The sequence below is a fragment of the Salvia miltiorrhiza genome, chromosome 2 (genome assembly GCF_028751815.1).
Source record: "Salvia miltiorrhiza cultivar Shanhuang (shh) chromosome 2, IMPLAD_Smil_shh, whole genome shotgun sequence".
Taxonomy (NCBI): Eukaryota; Viridiplantae; Streptophyta; class Magnoliopsida; order Lamiales; family Lamiaceae; genus Salvia; species Salvia miltiorrhiza.
In genome coordinates, this window is record NC_080388.1 from 38,811,087 (window position 1) to 38,835,452 (window position 24,366).

Sequence of the window (24,366 nt, forward strand, 5' to 3'; positions counted from 1 at the left end):
TCAAATGACACTATGACATTTCAAATAAAACTTCAACAATTGAAATGACACTACAAGATTTCAAAGGACACTATAACATATCAAAATGACACTACAAGATTTCAAATGACACTATGAGATTTCAACTGACACTTCAAATGACACTATAACATTTTGAAATGTTATAGTGTCATTCGAAATGTTATAGTGTCAATTTTAAGATTTCATGTAGTGTCATTCGAAATCTTAAAGTGTCATTTTGAAATGTTATAGTGTCATTCGAAATGTTATAGTGTCATTTTAAAATGTTATAGTGTCATTCGAAATGTTCAAAAGTGTCATTGCAAATCTTATAGTGTCATTCGAAATGTTATAGTGTCATTTGAAATGTTCAAAAGTGTCATTTGTTGAAAGTATTAAAGTGTCATTTTGAAATGTTATAGTGTCATTTTTAAGATTTCATGTAGTGTCATTCGAAATCTTAAAGTGTCATTTTGAAATGTTATAGTGTCATTCGAAATGTTCAAAAGTGTAATTTCAAATGTTATAGTATCATTCAAAATGTTATAGTGTCATTTTAAAATGTTATATAGTGTCATTCGAAATGTTCAAAAGTGTCATTGCAAATCTTATAGTGTCATTCGAAATGTTAAAGTGTCATTCTAAATCTTAAAGTGTCTTTTGAAATCTTGTAGTGTCATTCGAAATGTCTAAGTGTCATTCAAAATCTTAAAGTGTCTTTTGAAATGTTAAAGTGTGTTTTGAAAGCTTGTAGTGTCATTTATATGTCGGAGTAGTGTCATTTGAAATATAGTAGTGTCGTTTATATTTTGAATAGCGTCAATTATAGGAATTATCATTTGCAAGGTTATAGTGTTGATTCGATGTATTAATAGTGTCACTTAACAAGTAACGTTTTCTTGAAGCAGGAATATAACTTCTAAGCAATCAATGAAACCATGTACAAGAAGATATACTGACATTCTTCACTTGGAAATGCAGGCAAATTGGAGTATTATGCAAGTAAGATCTCATTGTGCTAGTAGATATATAAAACCTTTTCTTGTATGTTCTACATATATTTTTCATCTTTTTGATTACCTGTTTTCTCCATTGAACAATTTACTTGTACCTTGCGGCCTTAGCAATTGGTAACTTCTCACTACCCTCAGAATATATAATACAAAATATAATAGTTTCATTTTAAATAAATGATAGTGTCATTGTTTTTCTCTCCACCATTATGCTCTACTTGAAGATAAGTTTGATGTTTTTAGGTATATTAAATGCCCATTTATTTCATTTTCTGACCTGTTAGATTAGATATTTACGGAGAATACATGTAAAGAAAGACTTACAATTGACTCAGACATCCAAAAGTCATTGATTTATCATTTTGGACATTTCTTCCCAACTTCAGATTAAAAATTAAATAAAAACAAGCAGGAGAGTGTTTGTTGATCAAGACTTAAGCGAAACATATTCAAGAAATAGGAAGATGTAATGTTCTATTGTGGTTCTCTGTAGACGCTGCACTCGGATACATTGCCAGAAAAAGGTCTAGCTCTAGCAATACCACAGCAACCATGGGCCTCTCTTCTGGTCGCGCCTTGTGGAGGCGCAGCAGCAGAATCTGGAGGGTGTTCAATATGTAACATAGTTTCATTTTAAATAAATGATAGTGTCATTGTTTTTCTCTCCACCAACTAAGCTAAACCGTGTCATTTTCTACCGTTAAAAGTGTCCATTAACCCCGTGTCATTTTCTAGTGTTAAAATGGAAGAAAAGCAAAGCACATACCATTGATCATATAAAATTGAAAAAAAAGATCTTTGTGCATAAATTATCTCATCGAAAAATAAGAAACAAGAATAGTATCATTTAGTAAAGCTCAAAGTGTCATTTACATATATTGAAATTATCAATATCATGCCCCAATTCGAAAATTTTGTTTCACTTTCATTTCATATATATGATGGTCGAATAGCGTCAGCTCTTCCAGCATCAAACAACACTGCCCAATAGCTCTAATGTCTTCAAATTAAGCTCATTCCATTGACAACAACTCTAGTGTAACTAAAAGCTATCAAGATAAAAACTATAGACCCCGATCCCTCCTCCACACAACAGAATCAGAACAGTTGAGGGGAATTGTAGATGGGAACAGAAAAGTGTGGATTTGAGAGGAATTTTTAAATCAGGGTTTGATTTGAGGAAACGGGTGAGGGTCACAGGTTTTTCAACGACCTTCAATTTCTTCAAAACGGCAGAGCGACGACGGCGATGATTTCTCGCAGAGCGGCTAAGAGAGAAGATCGGGAGAGAAAGGGTCGGGCGATGGAGAAAGAGAGAGAGTCGGGAGAGAAGGAGAGAAAAAGAGGGGGCTCTGGCAAAGACTCAGAGAGGGGCAGTGACGCTGCTGTCGGTCGGAGAAGAAGTCAGCGATCCTGTTGCTGTCGCCGGCGAGCGGCGCCGAGAAAGAGAGGGAGATGCAGGGACTCTAGCAGGCGGCATCGCTAGGAAAGAAGAGAGAGATGGAGAACGAGAGATCGAGGATGAGAGAAGAGAGTGGAGAAAGGAAACAGTGATTTTTTATATATATATATATCTGGTCAAATGACCCGGTTCTCTTTGTTCGACCCGACCCAAGCCCGCGCGCATATTGTGAGCGCACAATTATAACGGCGCTCATATAAGTTTTTGTGTAAATAATATATAGTATAACATGCTTATGGTGTTTGATAGACTTTAAAAAAATCTGAGAATATCGATATTGCTAATTAAGATCATGTTTGATAGCTAAATTAAATAATCCAACTGTCGAAATTACTACAATACCCTCTAATTTTATCTCATAATATTGAGATTACCCCATCCTATTTGGGTGAAATTTTTGGTCAGATATTACCTCAGTTTTGCAAGACTTTGCGCGCCAACCACATTGATGTCCCTCCAAATTCCATCCAAGGTTATTCTTCATCTCCTCAAGGTCCTTATTACCGGAAAATGAGCAGATAAACATTGCAGAAACCTGCGACTCCTTATTATCGGTGCTACTGAGCATATTTTCAGGCGTCGGGGTTGTGTGTCGTCGATTTGAAGCGGCAAACTACTGAAGCAATGAGTACCTTCAATCAAGGTTTGATTTTTTTTCTTTTTATGGTTTTTTTCTGGAATTTTTGTTTCAATTTCCGTTTTACAACCTCATGTTTTCGGTTATCGTTGATATGAAAGCCTTTTTGGGGTGATGGACTTTATCATGTTCTGATGTTGGAATTTATATCTAATTGCATTCGTGAATATTTGACGGCCCTCGATTGCTTGATAGTCCAATTTATAGTGAGGATTTTGTTAGCAATCTTTGCATTCTCTTGGTCGCCGTAAATTCTGAACGTGAGACTACAAGGTTTTTTTAGGGCTAATATGGAAAGCAAAAAGCTAATCTATACCACTATTGAAAGAAAGAAAATTAAACACAGGGGGTGCGGCGGATTTTTTATCGAATTGCTACAGGAATATTGCAGCGGGCTTCTTCATTATTGCGGGCTTTGACAATTAATATAGGAGGCTATCAAATGTGTGGATATAGTGAGAAAAGTATATTTATTTGACTTAATAATGTCAATCAAACGGACCCTATATAAGTATTAATAGTGCACCGTTATGAATGCTCTAACAAACGACAACCCGACCACCGCCGACTACAGGCGTATAGCTTGTATTAACGTTGTGTACAACATTATCATGAAGATATTTACCAAAAAAAATGAGCCCTTCCTTGAAATCTCTTGTATATATTTTTCTCAGCCTGCTTTTGTTAAAGGCCGAAATATAACAAACAATATTTTTCTTACATAATAATTGATAAGGAGATATAAGCGAAAACGAATTTCACCGAATGTATGATTAATAGAGCTTCAAAAAGCATACAGAGTCCATATCGTGAAAATACCTCAGAGATGTGCTAAAGGGGATGTTATGCACCATTTGAATGCAAAGAAAGGCGAATCAAATACCTATAGTTTCATTCTTGGTCCGACAAGGGGATCTTATTCCTATTTTGTATGGAATATTTGTGGAGACTCCTTCAAAATCGTGCAAAAGGAAGGACGAGAAACTTAAAATAACGCACCTAGCCTTCATCGACGACTTGCTCCTTTTTGGAATGCTTTACAGGACTTTGCGAGCATTTTGAAGCTTCGCATCAACAAAGCTAAATCTCAAATATTTATAAAATCAAAGTTGCTTGTCAACCAATATGCCTCTCTAATCTTAGCCTTTCTATTGTAGGACATTTTCTTATTGTCGGCGTTTGTCACTAGTCGCTTGGAAGAAAGTTTGTAAACCAAACAAGGAATGAGGCCTTGCGGTGCGAAACCTCTCAACATGATATCCACTCCAAATAGATTCCTTTTGGATTCACGAGGAATACTTAAAGGAGCCTGATATTTGGAGTACTCTTCAACATAAGGTGACTATCAAAAATATTTTGGATAATCGAGATGCTATCATATTCATAGCAAGGAGTGAATCAAGTGTGGAAAAAGCAAAGGCAGGACTCAACAATTGGGCCAACAAGAATCCAAAAGGCTGAAGCATATGAATTTCTATGCGAAAAAGGGACAATCATTGTTTTGGCATAAGGCAATCTGGAAGGCCGAATTTCTCCATCACCGACATTAGAAAGCCGATTAAAACCGAATTGATCGCTTAAATATCTCAAAATTTTGTTGTTTATGCAACTGAAAAAAATGAAATTCATGAGCATCTCTTCTTCAAATGTGCAGGCACAAAAAAAGTTTGGAACCTCATTAGGGAATGGCTAAAGGTTATGCATGAAATGACTATGCTGCCGAGAGCAATAAAGCACCTCACGTCAAAAACCAAAGAATCGACAATAGTAGAAAAAACAAAAAAAAATATCTTAGCCGCCACTGCAAATCAGCTAGGAATCAGCCTGTGTTGGAGAAGGAGCCAATTCTTTGTTGACAAAATTGTCCTTAATATCATAAAGGATGTAAACAGATGTGTTTTCTCGGATTCTATTCAGGCACAGATAGAGCTTAATACCAACCTCGGAAACCTCTTGCAAGGTATGGCAGATCATGAGAGTTCTACTGTTAAGCCGAACCGTCTTGTTGTAGCTGTTGTATTGCAAGCTTCTTTAAAAGTACAAAATTTACTCATCTTACTTAAGACTAAGGGTCGGAATTAATCAAAAAAAAAAGGAAACGAGCGGCATTTCACATGAAAGTGATGTGACGATGGAATAAATTTTGAAAAATGAACGATAAAATATTAATGATATACTTCTATTTTTACATAATTAGAGAGATTAGTCAAATTTGATATCTTAATTATTCAATTTGAGAAAGAAGAGAAGCAAATTCCCATTTCCTATAACGAAGAGGGAGAGAGAGGAGTGGAGAGATTTGGGCACAACACAATTTTTAGGTTCATTGAAATAAAACCACACTTCCAAATTAGAGTACAAGAATGGGGTCGCTTCCAAATACATGTCTAAATTCAAACCTAGAGCACTCAAATGTATGTAGGTAAAGAATCTATAAGAGTCTCATACTACTATAATAATACAGCTACGAATTCAAGGGGATTAAAGATAAAAAAGACAAACACGAAGAAGTGACTACGAACCTTTGCTCCACAAGTGTCAACTCAATCCGAGCAAATGTAGCGAGTCCATCAACTACAGTGGCAGCCGAGCAGTCCCAGCTTACCGATGTGTATACTGAGATTGTAAACTCGCTATAGGAAAATATAGAACAGCCGTAGACTCCTTGGTATACTCACCCGGAGCAGCAACCGCCTTTCTTAACTGCTGAAACGTCATCCTTAGAGCCAACGTTAATGGTCTGCCCTTTGGATATAGGGGCCGGATCGTCACCACTTTCGAGAGCTTTCCTGCTGACTACACCGTGGATCTGCGTGAGCACTTCTGTAAAGGCGCTTTCCACGTTCAGTGATTCCAGGGCAGAAGTTTCCATGAAGAATGTCTTCTCCCTTTCAGCAAACGCTGTGGCATCCTCTGTGGAAACAGCACGCAGGTGACGCAAGTCAGCCTTGTTACCCACGAGCATTATCACAATGTTCGAGTCTGTGTGATCTCTGAGCTCCTTCAACCATCTCTCTACATTTTCGAATGTAACATGGCGTGTTACATCATAGACCAACAAGGCACCAACAGCTCCACGGTAGTAAGCACTTGTGATTGCACGATAGCTGGATCAAAGAATCATGAAGGGTAAGGATTAATGGAGCAGTGTATCACAAGTTGCATTATAGGTAACATAAATTGACACAGATTATGATGACGTTGAGTAATAATCACTACTAAACAGTTGAATTTTGAGAAAGTTTTCTCAAAGAGTTTCGTTTCATTAGTTGAACTGAAAGAAAACATCAGAGACGAATGAATTCTGCAGTGACCTGAATATCAAAACTAACCTCATCAAGTAAAAAACAGAATCACCATATTAGACCAATCACCTAATCCAAGACACATTGACAGATAAGCAGTCATCAGATTAAATTAACTCCATAAATGTGTGCAGCATAAGGAGCATAATTCACACACAAGTATACTTCTCTTGATGCCTAATAGAAAAGTACTAAATGTCTTATATGGCAATTCTGAATTACATAATACAAAAGACAGTTACACTTGGCACCGGTTACCTCTAATGTAAAGTTGCTAAAATTCTAGTAGAAGATGAAACACAAGTCCAGATCGATTGCTAGGATGCGGAGAAGCTCGATTCCAAATAAGAGTTACAACTATATTCTTCAAAAACCCTCTTCTTCGCAGTCTTCACCAATCTATACCATCCAGTCAATTCGGCTGGGATCGCATTAGATTTCCGATTCATGTATCTCTTGGACACAAAATGTTCAACTACACTAATTAAGTATCCTTAAAACCAAAATCCATAAATAAAACTATGCGAGTTTGATCAACATTGTGTTTGGATCAACTTAAAGAGTCCAAAATTTGCAGATCAGCTGAATCCCAAAAGGAAATATTTTTTTCTTCAATAAAATACATCCCTGACACATAATGCAGAGAAACCTAAGCTCGAAAAGTGTCAGATCTAAGAAGATCATGCTATTCGCTAACCGATGGATCTCAGGGGAAAATCCAAATCATAAACTTAACATTTCACATCACCAGGAAAAAATGAATGATCAGCAAAAGCAGAAGATGAGATCTCGAAATTACGACTGCCAAAAAAGCAAAGAAGAATCACCGCATTCAAAACTAAACCACCTGGCAACGCACAGCAATTTAACCACAATTAAAGTGCAATGTCGTACCGTTCCTGGCCAGCGGTGTCCCAAATCTGAGCCTTAATGACCTTTTCGTCGACGCGGATGCTCCGAGTGGCGAACTCGACTCCGATTGTGGACTTGGATTCCAAGCTGAACTCGTTGCGAGTGAATCTGGAGAGCAGATTGGATTTTCCGACGCCGGAATCGCCGATTAGCACCACCTTGAACAAGTAATCATAGTCATCTTCTGCTCGGTACGCGCCCATGAGTGCTTGTACAATGTATATACACGAGAAGGGTTTTAGAGAGAGATAAGAGAGAGAGAGACCGCCGAGAGAAGAGGGAGATCTATTCGAAGTGTATATACCCTGCGTTTTACTGTACCTACCGTTAATAAGCGGCTCTTTTCTTATTTAATGTTATTTTGGGGGGTTTTCTTTTTCATTTTCTTTTATCTTATACCTGCATTTATATCTTCCGTTATTTATACACCGCTTTTTCTTTTTTGGATGCCATACCCATATCGGATTTTTTTTTCCCTCTTATTTTCTTTTCTTCTTTTGAGTGAGGTTTGATGTTTGAGAATTAAATTGAAAAAAAAAAATTGTATCGTTTGATTTAATTTTGAATATCGAATGTTACTTATATAAAAAAAATTGGCCGTTTTTATTTTGAAAAAAATGGCCAATTCTTTTTAGACTAAAGCGGTTGTGATATTATTTAAAGATGGGAACATGCGTTGAAAATTGTAGAAAAAGAATTGGGGACTAATGTGAAATATTCACAAACAATGTCCTCTTTTTTCTGAAGTTGACTTTCCTCGAGAACATATAGTACTAATATTTTTGCTGACAATTCAGTATCTGCGCTTCGTATATAAAGATTTCTAGAAGAGAAGCGTTAGTTGTATTTTATTACTCGCTAATTTTTGGAACAAATTGAGTTTTTTTTTTTTTTTTTTTTTTTTGAACAAATTGAGTTTTAAAATGTCTCTTTGCATTGAGATTTGAGAACAGATGACAAATTTATAAAATGTTACATTTATTGCTAAATCATTTTCGAGGAACCTCAACTTACTCTATAATATTTAGAAGCAAAAAAAAAATGTAAAAAATTAAAAGACACAAATTATTGTGCATTTTGTATTTTCCGTACTTTGATCAGGTCGTTATTATGTAGCAAGAGGTTTCTTGGAAAATTTTACTTCGTCCATTTACCATTTATCATTTGAGTCGTTATTCTTCGAAAACATTCCAAATTATACAAACTGAGACAAGGTCTTATAAATTATTAACGTGTCATCCATACTTGTTTAAATAAGAATAGTCAAGCTGTAGACCAAACCAATCATTTTAACTAGAGAAATTTTATCACAGATAAAAATTCAAACTAAATATTTCAAAGACTTCTGGAATACAAAAACAGAAATAAAGCAAAACCTCAAATCTGATGATCAATGCAGCTCAAGAATCCTACAAACTCGCTGTGTAGCAAATCAAAAACCAAATGATGCATTTCAATTTTCTATTTCAACAGTATATAAACAAACTAGGATGTTGCAGTTCAACCTATAAATATAGCTTATTCCATATAAACCTCTTTGCCCATCAAATGAATATATGATACATCTATCTATGTTGTTCTTACCTCAACTGGGGCTATGGTAAAATCAGGAAACGTGAACGGAGCTCGATTAAGATGCAGAAAGCGCGTAACATAATCAATACAACTCACAAAATTGTATGTCATAGGGAAGAAATCAATCCTTTGGCCTTTTACTCATTGTTTTTCGCTTGTTGACATCCAGGTATCTCTTCCTTAACCGAATAGCATTTGGTGTAACCTGCATAGCCAACACGAAATTTCCTCAACACATTATTGTCACAACTCAGAGATCAGATTATGCAAAGAAAAACATGTTTATAATTCTTCTTCTTTTTCTCAGGTGAAGCCAAATCCTACTTCTGCGGCACAACAAATGGACATACCTCAATGAGCTCATCAGATGCAACGTACCCTATTGCTTCCTCGAGAGACATCTGCAAGAAAGGTGCAGCTTGTTATTTCTCTTTTAAGCACAGACACGCCAGGGTAGATTTGGGTAACTTTCTACACTTGATTGGAGTTTCTGGCATTTCTCATAGTGTGCATTTTTATACATATGTTTGTGCAGTTAACGGTTTTGCCGTGATTAATCTGAATTGTGGTAAAAATGTGAAGGCAACTGGAGACACTAGATCAGTTGCTTCAAAAGCAACGCAGGGGAGAAAGTGAGTTGCAGATCCACTTGGGTGTACCAGCGAAAAAGGCCTCTACATCTTCCAGAAACTCAACCCCTTTGGTTTACAAAGACACTTTTTTATGTTATTAATTAAACTATGAATAAGTTTCCTTTTTCATCAAACATCCAGATAACCAAGTTAGCTCAAGAACAACGTAAAATATTGAAAGAAAATAATCCTTTTGTCCTATTTGACCTGGCACGTTTCTTTTCGGCACAATTATTTAGGAGAGTAAGATAGTAGTGTAAACATGTATGGCCCCATAATGTAGTGTAAAGAGATTACCCAAAAAGGAAAAGGCCAAGTTACATGAGACACCCCGAAAAGGAATATGAGCCAAGTCAAATGGGATGGATGGAGAAATAACTATAATGAGTTAGAGTGCATACCAGGCGAGGAGGGGTTAGCTTCACATTCTCATCTTTGGATGCAGCACGAATATTTGTTAGCTCCTTACTTCGCACTGGATTAACCTGTCACAAGCAATAATTGATGTTAACCAGACGAAATTCAAATAGCAATTCAAAAATAAATTATCAAAAAATATTACATCAAGATCAGTATCTCGTGAATGTTCACCAATAATCATGCCATCATAAGCCTGCAAGTTTATGAAACAATAATCAATTGTGGGCCCAATAACACTGAGTAATGAAAAATGTCATCTTATCTTCATCTACACATTTTTCAGCTAATGCCTTAAGAAGTAAAAATAAATAACAAAAACCTCCATTCCGGGTTTGACAAAAAGTATTCCACGTGGTTCTAAACTCATCAAAGCATAAGCCGTGATAGTCCCATAGCCCATTGAAACCTGTTCGATCAAGTATAGTTTATTAAATCAGGTGCATAAACGGAGCAAGTGAAATATGGACATACCGATTCAAATTATCTGATAAGAATGTCAAGTGCCTAATAATGCAAAACCAATTTGTTTTTCCAAAGCACCACGTAAAGAAATTTCTTGAGAAGTTGGCAGCAAAAATCTAAAGAAGCTAATAAGACTAACTTCTTTGGAAACAAAATAAACAGCAGAGTAGAAAATTGCTGTAGGTGATATGATAACGTACCAGTACTCCTTTTCTGACATTTCCTAGAGGACCTCGATATTTCTCATAGGCTGCAAGATAACATGTACACAAAGACAAAAAAATTAATGAAAGAAACATATACAAGTTTACTCTGGTAACCAGTAAAGAAATCAAACAGATACACTATGGAGGCAAGTAGATGGCAGAAAACTAAGTTTCCTTGTAAAACGTAACTTGCAAATATGAAGTCCACAAAAAACCACAATGTTGAAGATTAAACATCTTTATGATCATCATCAAACAACCAAAAACAATCAGCAAAATAGAGTAGAAAAACAATCAAGACAGAGTGGTATAAGTTGCTCAGAGGGCATACACAAGAATGCACGGTGCATGAATCCAGTGCCTCGTGTATCACTGTTGAAGACACTTCTATAACCAACTAAGCCCCTGTATGTAAAAAATATTTAAGAAAAAAAGTACACTAAAATAAAAATTCTAATCCAGTCACATTAATTCAAACAGAGATGAAGAAGCTCCGCGAAGGAGCAATAAACAATACAAACTAGAAGGTAAAATAAGTAACACGAGGAAAGTGCTAACTAAGAATTAACAAGAAATACCAGGAACTAGTGTCAAAATGTATGGAGACATATAATGAGAGAGAGACGATATGATAAGAAATAGTATGTACCTAGAAGGACAAGTCAGACAAATTCTAGTCCTACCAACACTCCCAGGGACTGGACCCATGTCCGAAACCTCTCCTCGCCTGTGAGAAAGAGCTTCCATAACTAAGCCTACATGCTCTTCATTCACCTGGAATGAGCAATTACAAAAGTCAAGTACTGGAATTCCTGAGAGGTTAGAGAAGCACATAAATTTGTTCCATAGCTATCACCTCTACAGTTACTTCTTCAATTGGCTCCAGTTTTTGCCCTTTCTCAATTTTATACCTGATAATATAGAAAATTTCTCAAAAGCTATAAAAGTAAAATAAGATCTTGAAGCTTTCATGCATGAGCAATAACTTGGCTTTTTATAAAATAGATATATAAAAAAGTAGTTAAATGTATTAAAATATGGCAAGTAACCAGATGGTGAAAATGAACGGCAGAATAAGTACAAAAGAAAAACTCACATGACTTTGGGAGGTGATACAGACAACTCAAATTTTTCACGCCTCATGTTCTCAATCAAGATACCTGTTTAATAATGGATAGGTTTAACCGTTTAAGGTAAGCTTAAGAAACTAAAAGTTGATGTAAAGAGAATATGAACTGCAAATAGAACACATGAGCAGTATGTAATGCTAAACAAGACATCAAAAGGTTAAGAATACACCTAGAAATATTCTGAAAAAACTTACCCAACTGAAGCTCTCCCCTCCCTTGAACTTCATAAGAGTCCGACAAACCAGGAAGCACATTTAGTGCAAGATTCCTTTCAGATTCAGCCATCAGACGGTCACCAATTTGCTTTCCAGTCAACTATATATTTTACATGCAATAGAATAATGTCATCGTTCAGATCATGATAATCAACCCAAGGACCAGTATATTGAGGAATCTGGTAGTCATTTGAGGTGGAATGAAAGACTAGAAAATTCTAGAAGGACATCATACCAAATAACAAGGGCATTCAAAAATCTCTAACTACCAAATAAGATATTAAATGTCTACGCATATGCAATAGAAAAAGTAGAGGAATAAGAAAGTCTTACAAAAGTTCCATCTCGACCAGCCAATGGTGAGTCATTCACACCAAAAGTCATGGAAATAGTTGGGGGATCAAGATCAACAGTAGGTAGAGCAGTCATGACCTACAAAAACCTAGAGACTTCAATGACAAGCTCCACATCATGTTAGGATGCACATCATGAACGTGAGCATCCAAACAATAAATTTAAGACGTTAAGTGACCGGTCATTTACACAATAAGCAAAACAAAAGAAAGCAATGGTATCACCATGCTCCTGATTTCATGCAGAACTAACATATCTAGTAAATGGCAAAAGCATAAGAATTCATGTACCCCAACATTTGCTATTGTGTGCCCAATCACTGGACTGGTTAACCCAGCCATCGACACTATATCACCAGCGCCAGCACTATCAACTGAAACAATACTGGTTCCCTTCTTTTTCATCAGCTTCACAACCTACAGGAAAAAGTTCAGAAAACATCGTCAAACCAACACGGCAACTAGTGCGAAAGAGCAAGCAGTTTTTCCTATCTTCGATTGCAAAACAAGGACATAAACATAAAAGGACATTGTCAATAGAATAGACATATACTATAATCTCTTAAACTGATCACTTACAATTGACAAACAAATACATCACATAAAATGGCATGAAAATTTGCCCAGAAAGAACTTCACAGACACTCAGACAGCAGAAAGAAAGAAAAGTACAGCATCGTCATTCAGTGGGACAGACAAACCTTCCCTTCTTCAATTTTGGCAGTCCCAGAATCTGTACTATGAATACCATGCACTTTATCACCAACTTGGAGGATTCCAGAATAAATACGACCAGTTAGAATTCGGCCAACATAATTATCTTTTTCCATCATAGAGACCTGAAAAGAGCTGTCAACCAACTTTCTCAAGGTTTCTCAGTTAAGGTGCTTATAGATGGTAGAAAATATTCTGCAAGTATATTAACATCATCAATAAACAATAAGGAAATGTAGAGGAACACATGGGAGATGTATAGCTAAGAAGGCTAGCTACCTAGCCTGTCCTTCTAAATAACGGAATATGTGCAAGTGTATGCATGTGAATCCTACAAAGCATGGATACCAGCAAAAGACATAAAGTAAACGTGCAATATCTCAGCACTGACCAGCATCTGAAAAGGTGCATCAAGTGTCGCAGTTGGCGGACGAACGTGTCTTATGATTGTGTCAAGCAACTCAGACATATTCCTAGCATCCTCAGGAGGATTTTTTGTATAAGTGGATGAGGCCCATCCTTCCTTTGCGGAAGCATAAAGAACAGGAAATTCTAATTGCTCTTCTGAGGAAAAGGTATCCATCAAATAAGACCAATTAATATATGCATATGTAAAGTATAGCAAAGATGTAAGGACTAGCATCTATCATATGGGACTGACATTACACAAGTAATACGCACCTGTGGCACCAAGATTATCAAAAAGATCGAACACCAGGCTCTCGACCTCACTGCACCTTTCTTCAGTAACTAAACATACAGTGTAACATGTGTACATGTAGATCTAGAAGCATATGATACTTAAATAATCATCAGCATTATTTTAAACTGTACCTGAAGGTCGGTCTACTTTGTTCAGAAGAAGCAGAGGCCGTATACCATATTTCAAGGCCTTTGCAAGGACAAACTTTGTCTGTGCCAAGGGGCCTTCTCCAGCATCAACAACTAAAACTGCTCCCTCAACCATGCCCATGACCCGCTCAACCTTTCAAAAGAAAAGAGAGAACTCTTAACTCAAAAAAGACTTCAAAAAACTGCAGGTTGAGCACTGGCAATTTCAGAAGTTTAGACTTATGTTGCAGTCTGTAAATAGCACAGTTGCAAGGGTCTTCCACTAGAAATTAACGCTAGGAAGCTAAACCTCCATTGCTGAGAACTAGATACATAAATTGATCCAAGAAAAAATTTGGCAAGCGAAAGATTTGAGACATAATTAATTATTTATCAGGACATGATTTCAAGAGCAAGCAAATGTTACATCAGCTCCACAAGGGTTCAACCAGAAATGACAGTTTGAATCAAGTGTTAAAGAGCTTGTGCAGACAACGGTGATAATTTAGTGTCTTCTACAATGGCTTCAAAAATGATTCTCATGACTTTTTATTCCACATTTCTATAAGAATAACCCCATGGTCAGCTGCTTCTTCAAACGTAATTTTAAAAAAACACACTGGCAGATACTATACTTGAGAACGGTCTAAAATTAGGGCTCAAAGTTAGGCCTAATGGTCTAAAGTGACTAGCTATTTCACATATTTCTTTAAATGTTTGACTTACTTCACCACCAAAATCTGCATGTCCAGGTGTGTCAACCATGTTCAGCTCATTCTCTTTCCATGAAATAGATGTTACCTGCAAGTTATGATTGAGAATAGCAAATGGGATGCTCTAAAGCAAACAAATAACAGTTACTAAAGCATTTCAAATATACCACCAGAACTTTCCTAATTTATGTTATGAATGTGACCCACCCACTATTAAACGACATATCAACTGCTAGACAAATGTAAAAGAGAGTCATTCTTAGCTAACTTATTAAAGTTTGATTATTGAAATAATAACAGAAAAGACCATTTCTTTCTGTTTTGCCATTTCTTTCTTTTTTTTCCCCTCCCTGTTGACCAAATGGATATTCTATTCTCTATTGACACAGAAGTTCATCCACGATCTAGCATCCTGTACCATTGGCTCAGAAGTAATACCTCAGACAAAGTTTCATCAATCTACTACCAACCAAATAGTAGCAGCCGTAAGTCCGGCCTTTTTTTCATCACTGCCAATGGAAATCTCATTTATGTATCAAAAGTAAACACATGGGCTATACTCAAAGAAAACATCTAAAAATCCTATTTCAAGACTTCCTCGAGCTTCTCCTTGATCAATATCCCTCGACTTTTTCCAACATCAACTTACTAAAGCATCGATCTCATGTTTGCTCATCCTACCAAAACCACCATCACATCTCATATTTCAACGGCCCAACCGAAATAAAGGCAAATAATCACTTAATTAATACCTGATCCCGAAACGACAAAACAAAATTTAGAAAATAATAAGGACCTTGGAGGAGATGGTTATGCCACGCTCGCGCTCGAGGCTGATCGAATCGAGAGCTCGCTCGTGCGGGATATCGGCACCGCACTGGCGGAGGAGCCGATCCATGAGCGTGGTCTTTCCGTGGTCGACGTGAGCTATTACAGCGACATTGCGGAGGCGGCTGGGGTCCACAACGGTGCCGGAAGCGTTGGCGACCGACGGCGATGTGGCAGCGGCGGTGGACGAGGAGAATGGCCTTGTGAGGCCCGAAGCGCAAGAGAATGCATAGGGCTTCCGGTAACTGGCGGAGGCGGAGGAAGATAGAGTTTTTCTGGCGGCGGCGGAGCAGACAGCGCGGAGCAGAGGACCCACCATTTCTAGCGGAGGTGAAATGGCTGCTGCTTCAGCTGAGGTGAACTATCCTTATAGGGTTTAAGAGATTTTTTCCCCAATTATTTATATATATATATATTTGTTTATTCAGCTCAGGGTTTAAGGTGGGTTTTTGTCTTTATCTTTTTTAAAAAAAGAAAATGAGAAAAAATTGTTTGATGACAAAAACCAAAACATAATTGATTGGGCATGTATTTTTTTTCGAGGGGATAATTGCATATAAATAAATAAATTTTGGCCAAATTTTATTTTTGATGTATATTTAAAAAAGTTAAATAAAATATATAAATTTTATTAATTATTTGATTATTAATTATTCAATTTTGATTTTGATTTCATTTTTTCCAAGTTAAAAAATGGCATGGCGTCTACGTGGCTCATTATAAATGGTGTGGCATCTACATGACATCTACGTGGCATCTATATGGAGTCCACATAGCATCTATGTGGCTCATCGAAGTCAAAATTAGACAATTAATAAAATTCATGTATTTTATTAAACTTTTCTAAATACCCGTCAAAAATAATTTTTGGGCAAAATTAATTTATCTACATACAATTAACCCAATCTCCATAAGCAAATTATTTCTTCTTCTTTTGCTCGAGATGTTCCTTGCAATTTTTACATAAGGAAATGTGTAATACGAAAATCTTCATATCCTTTGCTTGTATATTTAAAAAAAATTAAATAAGAATCAATCATGTCATTCTTTCTAATTATTGAGTTGAAGAACCAATCACGTCTTATATTATTATTATTATTATTATTATTATTATTATTATTATTATTATTATTATTATTATTATTATTATTATTATTATTATTATTATTATTATTATTATTACTATTAATTTAAAAGAAAAACACACGAAATATTTAGAGATTTTGGCAAATAAAATCGCGAACTAGTTTGATATTGTAATTTTAATATAATTTTTAAATGTGACGAATTAAATCACCAGTTCAATTTTTGCAATTCTCTCCCTCCCCCCGCCAAATTTTTTTCAGTCGTCGGGGTGCTGAATTGGAGCTCATGTCAATTAGTAAAGACGACGTCGCTTTTGTGCGACCTAAATGATGATGTTTCGCACAATTTCAATTTAAATTTTCCTTCAATTATAAAGGGATGGTATGTTGTATCTGCACCTTAATTTTCAATATTCGGTAATTTTATTGCAAACATCGTTGTAACATGAATATTATGTGGCTAACTAATCCACGTAAATTCCAACTCAATAATTCGGTGACTGAAAAAAAATAGGGGGTCGAAATTGTAAAAATTGAAAATGTGATTACTTTTTCGGTTTAAGTTGACCTAAGACTACAGTAGAGTCCATATCCGTCGTCCCAAGGTCGGTGTCTCTGTACTGCATACTGCGGTTGCTAGGTCTTGAAATTGGCGAGGCTACTGCTGCCTCCCCTCTCTCTTCTGCCTTGACGATGAGGCGGGAGCCTCCATCCCCCTTCCATCACCTCCGTCTACTTTTGTGGTTTATGGTCATATTTCGGTACTTTGTGTATGTTTTCAGTGCTTTGTGTCTGGTTTCATGGGACGGTGGCAGCAGGGGCAAGGGGCGGCGGCGGCAAAGAGGTGGCGGTTGTAGGGGGCGGCGGCGGCGGATGGGAGGGGGGGAATAGGGTTTAGGGGTAGGGGAAGGGGGAAGACGATGGGTGCATAACTTTTGTTTTTTTTTTTTTAATTTTTTAATTTTATATATTTTCCACATGTCACTTTAGAGTCCAAATGTCATTTTCGGCGGCCGCTGTGTCATTTCCTGCTGTCTCCGTGTCAATTTTCGACGCCCACGTATAGGGGTGAGCAAAAAATCCGAAACCGAATAACCGAACCGATCCTAACCGAAATTTTAAAATACGGTTCGGTTTTTCGGTTCGGTTCAATTTGTTTTTTTTGGTTTTTTGATTCGGTTCGGATTTTTTTAAACCGAACAAAATCGAAAACCAAATTATATTTATACTATTATATGAATATATATTTAATATGTATGTGTGTATGTGTGTAATATTTTAATTATAATTTTCTAGTATCTAACTTATTGTTTAACCCTAATAATAATATTTTAATTATATGTTCTTGAAATGAATGATGGATAATGATAAAATATATAATATAATTTTGAGTATTTTTTTAATTTAATAAAAAAAATCGAGTTTTCAGATTTTTCGATTTTTTCGATTTTTTTCAAATTAATTCGGTTTTTTGGTTCAGTTCGATTTTAATTTTAAAAATTTCGCTTAATTCGGTTCGGTTTATTCGGTTAATTTGGTTCGGTTCGATTTTTTTTTTCAAAACCAAATATAAATTTAGTTTGGTGTGGTTTTAGCAAAAACCGAACCAAATAACCGAATGCTCACCCCTACCCACGTAGATAAAAATCGATCATCAGACAAATTTGAGAAGAAAATGAAATGTTATGTATTGTGTGGTCGATTTTTAATAATAGGTGCAATTTTCAAATTCTCAAATACGTTATGTATTTACAGGCAATTTGCCCTTCTTTATATGACATCATATCATTCTTTATATGATGACTAATGTCATGCCATGAATTATCTATGAAATCGTCTAAGTGCCAAATTTAGAATTCACGTCGATTAATTAAATTAAATTGACAAAGCATATTATTTTGTGCATAAATTATGTTAGACATGAAATAATTGACATGTTATATGATGTTAATATGCTTAAGTGTTTCATGTCATGAATTATTATAAAGCTCGAGTTATAGCCGAGCTAAGTTGACAGCAAAAATTTACCTAAATATTATTTAACATGCTTATCCTTTATTTATCGAGCATGGACTATGCGAGTATCTAACATATGATAAATTAGACTTATATTATGATAATGATTGCATGAAACGTATAAACTCAATTATGTGCACGCGTGATCTTGTATATGTATGAAATGCATAAAATAGGTGGTATATATATAGGCCTTAATTTTCAACCATGAATTCAAAGCAAAGAGAAATCGGATTATTATAGTCTAAGGGAGAAGGGCTAATGACATTTTAACTTGGGGAAGAGAAAAAAGAAAAAAAAAAGGAAATGATGGATGGTGTAAGGGATAGAGATGCATGCGCATTGACTAGTTGCCTTTCACAAGCAATATCTCTCATATACTCAAATAATATGCTTTCATTCATCTCATTCTTCATTCCACACTCAACACAAGAGAAAAACAAAGAGCTAAATACCTTCCCCCATTTATCTCAAGCTTGTCTGAACACCCTCCCCCCTTCCCCCTCCCTCCTCACCCTCGTAGCCATTTTTCGAGCTTCAAGCTCCAAGCCACGACCCACCACCACTCCAAACACATCAAGCACAACACCTAGTCATGGTTGGAAAGAGGAGAATTAGATAGAGATCGAGAAAAGATAAAAAAAAAGCTGTGAGCTAGAGAAAGTGTGTGACCATTTCTTTTTATGTTTTCGTTGGACTGTGGCTCGAATGACAGTGATATATCCTTGTGAATATGGATGAGCATGTATCTAGGTAAAAATGTGGAAGCTAGGCTTGGAGAATGGTTGTGTTATATCCCATTACTTGGTGAAGACGAGTTGGTGACAATTATGTGCTTGCATGTATGTTTTTCAAACCATCGCATGCTAGATCTAAGTTTATTTTGATCCATATATGTTCAAGCTCATGCTATGTTGTGTATATACGATGTCTATGAGCTTGGATGATGTTATATGTGCAATAGCATAAGTTGTTGATGCTTTGAAATACCAGGTTTTGAAATTTTCCGAACTATACCCTATTTATTATATGCTTTTCTTAAGTGAAGGGTATATTCCACATTTATCGCTTAAATAGGCTTGACTTTAACTTGTCACTGGGACAACCAAATGAACGAGTCTTGATCCCAAATTTTTACAGTAAAAACATGCATATGTATACTAGAAGTCAGGAAAGTTCAAAGGATTTTGTTGAGTTTAAGTGTCCTTTTTAATTACCTAAAGTCAGTACCCCTAAAATGTTCTCTTTTTTTTGGCCAATTATGTTCCAACATGTATAACTCCTAGCCTACTGTGTATTTTTAAGTGATTCAAGTTGGAGGTGTTAGTGCACACCTTGAGGTCTCCAGAATAATACTTTTAATAATTTTGAGTTTGTGTGTTATTTACATGAATTTTCCAAGTATGCTAAATTCAGGGAAGAAATTTCAAAATAGGGCTAAGTATAAAAAAAATGTCTATGTGAATGATGCATAAACCATACTTGATAACTGTGGAATTACTTGATTACTTGCATACATGTCATGCCACGATCACTATGGATATCTAAGGAATTCATGTGTTCGTGTAGGTTTTTAAACCAAAACGTTTTAGCTATGCATCGAGATAGGCTTGTTGAATTGATAAGCATACTTTTCAAAATCATGGAAATACCAACAAGTTCAAGGACTTGTCAACAGTCTTTTGCACTAAATAAAACAATCGGGAATTGGTTGACTAAGAGTTTTGAATGGTCTAAGTGAACAAGTTGACTTATATATTAAGTATTTATCTTGTAGAATCAGTCAAAGCAGACTCAGAGAATTTGAATTAGTTTCATATCCCAAAAATAAGTGTTTTATATTTGCAAAGGTAAACTGGGTTAGTAAGCTCGATTTTTGTGAAAGTTAATTGCATGCTAAGTTCTACATGCTTTACTCAGTGTTACTAAACTAAGAGTGGTTAGTGATTAGTCACTCTTTGGTATGGGCTTTCCCATTTTATTATGATTAGGCCTTAGACTGACTGGCCGAGGGTTGATATTTTGCACTAGAAAGTCTATTAGTAGGTACCAGAGGTCAAACATGTCACATATAACACAGTTTGTTATGGGATTCGTCCATAATACAGAATACGATAACACAATGTTTGAGTAAGTGAGTTTTGCATGTGCTAGGAGCATGACTCCAAGTAATAAACTATTTCAAAAACCATAATTGTATAATATTTCTATTCTAAAAACTTATAGTTATGAGATTATTGCATGCATTAACTTCACTAAGTATTAACTTTTAGTTTTAAGTAAAAACGAGCGATTAACTCACGAGGTGCATTAGTACTCAATCATTTTTTTTCAAATCCTTTGCAAGATGAATGTCGAGGAAAGACAGGATGATGGTGTGGTGACCTACTCATGGATCTGGTTCTTAACGGTTTAGCTTGTGACAATCGTTCTAGTTTTGATTTACGTGATCATTTGGAATCACTTTTCACATTAAATCAAATATTTCCCTTTGTATTATCCTTTTTACTCCATGCACTATCTTCATTATACTTTTGTTTAAACACCCTATGTGGTGATGAATGTTGAAAAATTATCATATAATTTCTTTAACTTCCACTGAATTTAATGTCCTCATACACTAAACTCACTCTGGTAAGACTATAATTTTCATAGTGAGTATCCATAAGGAGATGAATCACAATTTTTTACTTGATTTTGATTAAGTTGAATCCTGCATCCTACATTCTTATTAAATACTTAATATTCAAGTAAACTAGTCTTAGTCGCATAGTGGGGCTTTTCCATTGGGCCCATTGCCATCGCTAACACCTATGGTCCACAGGTCGGACTTTGCAGTATGCAACAACTTAGAGGTCATTTAAACTATGTGAGATAAAATACACACACGCGCGCGCGCGCGCGCACACACACATATATAATTTATAGAAAACAATAGGTTAAATTTCTTACAAATGACTTTGATGGATTTTTGAAAATTTATAACATGAATTGAGAAATTGAATCCGCAATTAATAATTTGAAAATTTAACATATTTTGAAGAAACCATGTGAATTGTTGGCATGTGAAAAATCTAAATAAAAACATGAAAAATTGGATTTAAGAGCTCAAACAAGATGCAAGCATTACGAACTGCCCTCCCAAAGTGTGCTTTCCATTGACTTCGAATCCAGAGGATTGTATTGACCTGTAAAATAGGGATAAAAGAAAATAATCATGATAAAAAAATTCAAAAAATAAAGTATCAATTATTATAATTTTATATTTTTATACGATGCATGTACGAATGAAACACGACATTAGGATATGATAGCAAATAAAGTTTTCTAGATGTATCACATAACAAACAAAATCGTACTAAGCTTGTTACATGATAGGATGATATACGTTGTGGCTCGAGTCTTATTATGATTATTATCCAATTAATATGGTCATGATTCAGGTTCATATGATGAATAATTTTCAAAAGCATCTAATAAAATTTCATTGACAAAAGAAACCTCTAACCTATTACTTGTATTTACGAAAATAGAAGGTAGACACATTCCTAAAGAATTCACAATTAAAAGCTACCAAATTATTAAAAGTATACTAAAATTGCACTAAACAACAATGCATAACTATTAAGTAACAAAATTACGAAATAATAATTCAATAAAACTTGAATCGTGCATATCTGTAAAGTATTATTACCTGCAAGAATGAATTGTTGGCCGAAAGCATTAGGCAAATGTTGTTGAGGATTAACAGCGCCATTTTCTCTTTCTACCCTTTGTTTTTCAGAATCTTGATGAATATGATGATTTGGAGAATACCCATAAGTGCAAAAATCCACCACAGAATTGCCATTACCAATAAAATTATTGTTTGTGTTATTATTGTTTGCATTCACAACTTTATTGCTATTGTTCCATCCCATGAGAGCTTGTGCTGCAGTAGCCTTGTACACTATACTTCCTTGATTTGGGACTTGGTGATGAAAATGTTGATATTGACTTTTGTACAACCTTAGCTCCTCACAAACTCTCCGGTAATCTCCAAATGGCCCGAGCACCGGATCCTTCTGTCGGCCTAGAGCTTCCCACACGAGTGAATCCACGGCCACCTTTCGGTCCTCTTCCCTAAGGCTTGTGATAATCTTCGTGATATTGCTAACTCCAAATACCTTGTGTACGGCCTGGAATTCCCGGGTCCTCTCCACGGGAAAAAAAGGTGCTAGCGTGCATTTTTCGGTGCACTTCTTCCTTTGGTGCTTGCATGATGCGCAAGCAGACATGGTGTTAGCCCGTTGCATCTCTATTTGTAACCTTGACATAAGTGTAGGAATATTTTTCCTTTTTGTTAATTAACAAGGTTCCATTGGAACATGGAATATAAAAGTGCATGAAATAAAACAAAATAACTAGTTTTATACATTTAGTATTTGATAAAGAATGAAAAGATTGCCTACCTTGAATGGATAATAAGCACAACAAGTTGAAAACTAGTAATCAAAAATATGTTTAATATAGAGCATGGAAAGATAGTCACTAAAGCTAACTTCTTCATGATAGATAAATAGTTTTCATTGAATTGTAGGTAGCTCACACGAAGAGTAAGTTAATGAAACTAATTTCTATCAAATAATGCATTACTCCACCCCATCTTAAATATATGTCGTTTTAATGTTTTGCATAATTATTAATGAAAATAATTTAGACCTAAATCAACCTTATTTAATGATGATTTAACTGGAAAAAATAAAATAAATAAATATAAAAAAAGAGAGAAAAAGCAATTCATTATAAAAAAAAATGGAAAGAAGAGACAAGAGATAATTGATACAGAGGTTAATTTATAAGGTTAATTTTGGCATATAAAACTAAATTAATCAAAATCAACAAAACAACTTGTAAATCGGATGAGATGTGTAGTATAAGTTCTTTATTTCATAACAAGTTAGGTTTAAATTATGTCACAATAATATTATATTATATTATATTATATTATATTATATTATATTATATTATATTATATTATATTATATTATATTATATATACATGCGTCATTCTCCATCATAAATATATTCCTTATTAAATTACAATTCCTCATAAATATCTTATTTGTCAAATTCAATATATATATATATATATATATAGGGTCAGCTTCAATGGAGACCACTTCCCTATATGGATAATAGAGACCAAATCAGAGTCATTGATCTCACCAAAATCAATGAATCAGATTAATCTGAATTCTTCAAGTTTAGGAAATCCCGTAAATTTCTCATTGTTCAATTCTGGAAACCAACGAACATTATTATGAACTTACGAACATACTAATGTTCGTCGATGTGTTCGTATAAAAAACAAATGAACATACTAATGTTCGTCGATATGTTCGTATAAAAACAAATGAACATACAAATAAACATACTTATATTCGTAAGTTCATAATAATGTTCGTTTTGGAAAATGAGGAATTTACGGGATTTCCTAAACTTGAAGAATTCGGATGAAATCGATTCATTGATTTTGGTGAGATCAATGGCTCTGATTTGGTCTTCATTCTCTATATAGGGGAGTGGTCTCCATTTAACTCTTCCCTATATATATATATATATATATATATATATATATATATATATATGTTAGTTATTGGCTGTGACAAGAGGGCATCTGAGCAAATAAAGAAAGTTTATGGGCTAGAGTGCAAGATGATGAATCTGTTACAACAGATCTATGCAGCAGCATCTTCTCATCTGTTGGATCAAATCTAGTTCCATCCGATGGCCAAGATCAAGTGCAGCTATTTTAGATTAGTTTATATCTTGTTTTTCCCTTTTAGCTTAGCTATTAACAACAATAATCGAGTGA

The 24,366-nt window shown here is 35.2% G+C and overlaps 3 protein-coding genes and 1 non-coding gene across 4 annotated transcripts; all 4 read right to left on the minus strand.

The window, feature by feature from the left end:
* Positions 1-5,410: 5,410 nt before the first annotated feature.
* LOC131012351 (ras-related protein RABA1f) lies at positions 5,411-8,516 on the minus strand. Its single transcript, XM_057940280.1, has 2 exons — positions 7,312-8,516; positions 5,411-6,219 (listed from the first exon to the last, which is right to left on the minus strand). The coding sequence occupies exons 1-2, from the start codon at positions 7,530-7,532 to the stop codon at positions 5,787-5,789; spliced, it is 654 nt and encodes a 217-aa protein (XP_057796263.1). The 5' UTR covers positions 7,533-8,516; the 3' UTR covers positions 5,411-5,786.
* Positions 8,517-8,754: 238 nt separating this feature from the next.
* On the minus strand, positions 8,755-15,834 carry LOC131012350 (uncharacterized). Its single transcript, XM_057940279.1, has 19 exons — positions 15,377-15,834; positions 14,594-14,668; positions 13,871-14,021; positions 13,718-13,786; positions 13,428-13,600; positions 13,024-13,161; positions 12,614-12,739; positions 12,303-12,401; positions 11,949-12,069; positions 11,721-11,784; positions 11,481-11,535; positions 11,274-11,398; positions 10,956-11,029; positions 10,619-10,668; positions 10,276-10,362; positions 10,099-10,149; positions 9,938-10,021; positions 9,255-9,305; positions 8,755-9,109 (listed from the first exon to the last, which is right to left on the minus strand). The coding sequence occupies exons 1-19, from the start codon at positions 15,725-15,727 to the stop codon at positions 9,026-9,028; spliced, it is 2,028 nt and encodes a 675-aa protein (XP_057796262.1). The 5' UTR covers positions 15,728-15,834; the 3' UTR covers positions 8,755-9,025.
* On the minus strand, positions 15,001-15,095 carry LOC131013772 (small nucleolar RNA snoR113). The gene has a single exon (XR_009097854.1). It is a non-coding gene; the product is annotated as a small nucleolar RNA snoR113 (small nucleolar RNA).
* A 5,498-nt stretch (positions 15,835-21,332) lies between the features above and the next one.
* On the minus strand, positions 21,333-22,896 carry LOC131012352 (LOB domain-containing protein 2). The gene is made up of 2 exons (XM_057940281.1): positions 22,204-22,896; positions 21,333-21,697 (listed from the first exon to the last, which is right to left on the minus strand). The coding sequence occupies exons 1-2, from the start codon at positions 22,823-22,825 to the stop codon at positions 21,636-21,638; spliced, it is 684 nt and encodes a 227-aa protein (XP_057796264.1). The 5' UTR covers positions 22,826-22,896; the 3' UTR covers positions 21,333-21,635.
* Between the last annotated feature and the right edge of the window lie 1,470 nt (positions 22,897-24,366).

Coding starts and splice junctions, on each gene's coding strand:
- LOC131012351 (XM_057940280.1), bottom strand. CDS start 7,532: ATGGGCGCGTACCGAGCAGAAGATGACTATGATTACTTGTTCAAGGTG. Junction 6,220..7,311: donor GACACCGCTGGCCAGGAACG/GTACGACATTGC, acceptor TCTTTGATCCAG/CTATCGTGCAATCACAAGTG.
- LOC131012352 (XM_057940281.1), bottom strand. CDS start 22,825: ATGTCAAGGTTACAAATAGAGATGCAACGGGCTAACACCATGTCTGCT. Junction 21,698..22,203: donor CCAACAATTCATTCTTGCAG/GTAATAATACTT, acceptor CCTATTTTACAG/GTCAATACAATCCTCTGGAT.
- LOC131012350 (XM_057940279.1), bottom strand. CDS start 15,727: ATGGTGGGTCCTCTGCTCCGCGCTGTCTGCTCCGCCGCCGCCAGAAAA. Junction 14,022..14,593: donor ATGCAGATTTTGGTGGTGAA/GTAAGTCAAACA, acceptor TTCTTTTGAAAG/GTTGAGCGGGTCATGGGCAT. Junction 13,787..13,870: donor CAAAGTAGACCGACCTTCAG/GTACAGTTTAAA, acceptor CTGTATGTTTAG/TTACTGAAGAAAGGTGCAGT.